Genomic DNA, 4,497 nt, shown 5'->3' on the forward strand with positions numbered 1-4,497 from the left:
CTCAACAACAAAAAGACAAATAACCCAATTAAAAGAAATGGGCAAAGGATATGAACAGGCACTTCACCAAAGAAAACATTCAGGCAGCTAACAGACACATGAGGAAATGCTCACGATCATTAGCCATTAGAGAAATGCAAATCAAAACTACAATGAGATACCATCTCACTCCAACAAGGCTAGCATTAATCCAAAAACCACAAAATAATAAGTGTTGGAGAGGCTGTGGAGAGACTGGAACACTTATACACTGTTGGTGGGAATGTAAAATGGTACAACCAGTTTGGAAATCGATTCGGCGCTTCCTTAAAAAGCTAGAAATAGAAGTACCATATGATCCAGCTATCCTGCTCCTCGGAACATATCCTAGAGAAATAAGAGCCGTTACACAAATAGATATATGCACACCCAGGTTCACTGCAGCACTGTTCACAATAGCAAAAAGATGGAAACAACCTAGGTGCCCATCAATGGACGAATGGATAAACAAATTATGGTATATTCACACAACAGAACAGTACGCAATGATAAAGAACAACAATGAATCTGTGAAACATCTTATAACATGAAGGAATCTGGAAGGTATTATGCTGAGTGAATTTAGTCAGTTGCAAAAGGTCAAATATTATATAAAACCACTATTATAAGTACTTAAGAAAAGTTTAAACACAGAAGAAAACATTCTTTGATGGTTATGAGGGTGGCGAGGGAGGGAGAGGGGTATTCACTAACTAGATAGTAGACAAGAATCATCTTAGGTGAAGGGAAGGACAGAACACACTACAGGGGAAGTCTGCACAACTGGACTAAACCAAAGCTAAGAAGTTTCCCGAATTCAAGCAAACACTTGGAGGGACAGAGTAGCAGGGGCAGGGGTTTGGGGACGATGCTTTCAGGGGACATCTAGGTCAGTTGGCATAACAAAGCTTTTAAAGAAAATGTTCTGCATCCTATTTTGGTGAGTGGTGTCTGGGGTCTTAAAAGCTAGCGAGCGGCCATTGAAGATGCATCAATTGGTCCCAACCCACCTGGAGTAAAGGAGAATGCCGAACACCAATGTATTAGCCCAAGAGGCAAAAGGGCCACATAAACCAGAGACTGCATCAGCCTGAGACCAGAAGAACTAGATGGTGCCTGGCTACCACCAATGACTGCCCTGACAGGAAACACAACAGACAGCCCCTGATGGAGCAGGAGAAAAGTGGGATGCAGAACTCAAATTCTTATAAAAAGACCAGACTTAATGGTCTGAGACTGGAGGAACCCCAGAAGGCATGGTCCCCGGACTCTCTCTCAACCCAGAACTAAAACGATTCCTGAGGACAACTCTTCAAAGATTAGACTGGACTATGCGACATAAAATGATACTCGTGAAGAGTGTGCTTCTTAGCTCAAGTAGATACTTGAGACTAAATGGGCAGCTCCTGTCCGGAAATGCAATGAGGAGGCAGAGAGGGTCAGGAGCTGGTTGAATGGACACAGGAAATCAGGGGTGGAAAGGAGGAGTGTGCTGTCATAGTATAGGGAGAGCAATTAGGGTCACATAACAATGTATGGATAAATTTTTGTATGAGAGACTAACTTCAATTGTAAACTTTCACTTAAAGTACAATAAAATATTTACAACTAAAAAAAAGACAATCTAAAAAAAAAGAAACAATCTAAAAAGACTCATAACTGTACTAGGAATATATGTATATAGAGAGAAGGATGCCTGCTGGACTATAAAGGAGCATGCAGTCCTGTTCTCATCCCTGCTACTACCTGGCTTCATCTGCACTCTTACGATAAATTATTTATTTTCTACATGCACAAACACAAATTTCATCTAAGCAGTTCTTATATCTTTTGGTGAGGATTCTCCAATATGAAGCCATTTGCATACTGAATGACACACACTGGGGGGACCTTTCTGAAAAATTTAACTTGAAAATGTATGTCTTCAATCTAACTTGGGACTGTTTTTACTGTTTCTGCTCCCAGGAAGGAAACACTAATAGCTAATGCTTACGGAATGTTTACTATGTTCCAGGCACTAAATCATTACAACAAACCTAAAAGTCTTGGTACTATTTTTATCCCCCTTTTAAAGGTGAAGAAATGAAGCTGAGAGGCTAAGTGACTTGGCCAAGGCCACTTGGCTATTAAGTGGCAAAGCATGGCTTCAGACTCAGGCAGTCTGATTCTGGAACCTGTCCTATTCATCACGCTGCTTTATTACCTCCCACTGCTAGAAGAAAAAGAATTATGAAGACATCTCCCAACTGTTGGAGATATTATTAGACATCTCTAACCTGCCCCTCAATGCCTATAATGCTTTTAAATTTCTCATTTTTGTAACACACAGTGCAGATAATGCACCTAGTACAGTGCCTGACACTTAATTTAACTCAATAAACATTAGATATTATTAAGACTTACACAGCAATAATTAGAACCCTTTTTCTTCTTCTTAAAATATTTTCCCACTCCAATAGTCACTCTCAATAGAGAAGACCTGATCTCACCCTCGCCTCATTCTTCACCACTCATTGAGATCACTTAACAGACCTGTCTCAAGGTAGCCTCACCTACAACTTAGGAGATCGCTTTTCCTACATTCATCCAATCACCTTGTTTCAGAGGAAAGTTTTTCTCCTCTCCAATGTACACCCTTAATTTAAACCCTTAATCTCAACCCTTCCCAACGCCCTACAAAGAATTTCCACCTCAAAGCCTGTTACCATCTCAAACCTAACACGTCTGTCCATTTATTCAATAAGCAATGGTTGAGCTCCTACTAAGTGCCAGACACTACGAAGTCTGTGATGAATAAAATAGGGCGCCTCCTTTCCATGAGCTCAGTGTAGTGGGGAATAAAAACAAGCTCACGAATGATAATGACACAAGTAAAATGCTATATAATTCCGGCAGGTCCTCGGGGCTTGGCCGTGTCCGCTACAAGCTACTAGGCGGAAGGTGGGGGGTGGGGAGGGAGATCGGGGCACTGTATGAAGAAGCCCGAGGATGAGTGAGAATATAAAAGAGGAAAAGGGCGAAGAAGGGGTTGCCGTGGGTGGCTTAAGGGACGAAAATGGGCGCGAGGCAGGCAGGGGTTGCTAAATGCGAATGGTCAGAAGCGAGATGACAGATGAAGGCGGTTCTGAAACCAAGTGGGCTCGCGCAAGAGAAGGTGCGTGCGTCTCACTCACTTCTGCCGCAGGCTCTCCTCCCTCTCCTTGTCCAGGAGGCTGGGCCACGGCTTGTCGCCCCCATAGGGGCGCGAGTAGCCGCCGTAATAGGCGGACGAGGAGGCAGACGCGAAGGGGGTGCCCCGGGGCCCAGAAGGCCGCTCGCGAGAGCGGGACCGCGAGCGGGAGCGGTAGGGCTGGTTTCGGGAGCTTTGGCTGAGGCTCCCCAGCTGATGGCTGAGGCCATTCCGGTCCCCGGACCGAGAGCAAGAGTGTGAGCGAGAGTGGTGGCCCCGCGGGGAGCGGGCGGCTCTGGAGGGCTTGGGGCTCCTCGACCGACTGCGACGCTTCCCCCCGGAGCCCGAGGCCTCCCCCTCAGGGGTACGCGAGCCAGACACCGGAGCCATTGCTGCTGCTGGATTCCCAAAGCCGCCGGACAAGGGGGCGCTCTCGCCAGCCTGGGAAGATCTCAGTTGCCTTGGCTCCCAGAAGCCGCCGCCTCGCAACCGCCCAAATCCGAGGAAACCTTGGAAACAGTTCTAGGTACGTCGGCAAAACCCTTCCCCGAACCTAGAGAGCCTCCGGTGACCGGAAAGCATATGTGTATCTGTGTAAATAAGCCGGTAGGGCAACCAGTTCCATGCCTCCTTCCAGTTCCGCATGAAGCTCCTGCAGTCCAAGCCGGACAGGAGATCGCGTCGTTTTTCGGCCTTGAACTTGAAATAACTGAAAGGAAGGACGATGGGTCACAGGGCCACAGGATATATTTCACAGAGCGGCCGTATTAACAAAACAGCCAATTCTGCTTGTGTTTCTTGTGAAAATATATATACATTTTTTTTCTTTCCAAGCAAAGTAAGGAGGGTTAATTGGAGGTGAGCTAATGACGCCTATCACCCTTATCACCAAGTTAGCTTAGAGGGCACAAGTTCTGTGTTAATGACTTGAACCTGATACACTCTAATTAAGTTTGCAGCCCAGAGAAAAACTGTACATTTATCCAAAGCCACCCATATCATTAGTTTGTTGTCTCCACCAATGAGCTCCAGCGAAACGAAATTGTAACTTCTCCTTGCGCAGCCGCTTAAATCAGTCCCATCATACGCTAGCCCAAGGAGCCCTGGTGGCACACTAATTTTAAGAGCTCAGCTACTAATCCAAGTGTCAGCGGTTGAAGCGGCTCTGCGGGAGAAAAGGTCTGGCGATCTGCTCCCATAAAAATCACAGCTTAGGAGAAACCCTGTGGGGCAGTTCCAGTCTGTTACATAGGGTCGCTATGAGTTGGAATGGATTCAACGGCACACAAACAATAACATATGCTAGACCA

The 4,497-nt window shown here is 45.9% G+C and overlaps 1 protein-coding gene across 2 annotated transcripts in view; it reads right to left on the reverse strand.

The window, feature by feature from the left end:
- The window catches only part of NKAP (NFKB activating protein), a 23,512-nt gene extending 19,768 nt beyond the window's left edge, over positions 1 to 3,744 (reverse strand). Inside the window, exon 1 of one of the 2 annotated variants that reach the window (XM_023734502.1) lies at positions 3,192 to 3,667. In XM_023734502.1, the coding sequence (XP_023590270.1) occupies positions 3,192 to 3,577 (386 nt within the window). In that variant the 5' untranslated portion in view covers positions 3,578 to 3,667. Of the gene's footprint in view, positions 1 to 3,191 lie in introns of both variants that reach the window. The other variant, XM_004379830.1, reaches the window with a different exon arrangement.
- Positions 3,745 to 4,497: the final 753 nt, after the last annotated feature.

The sequence above is a fragment of the Trichechus manatus genome, unplaced genomic scaffold (genome assembly GCF_000243295.1).
Source record: "Trichechus manatus latirostris isolate Lorelei unplaced genomic scaffold, TriManLat1.0 scaffold00068, whole genome shotgun sequence".
Taxonomy (NCBI): domain Eukaryota; kingdom Metazoa; phylum Chordata; class Mammalia; order Sirenia; family Trichechidae; genus Trichechus; species Trichechus manatus.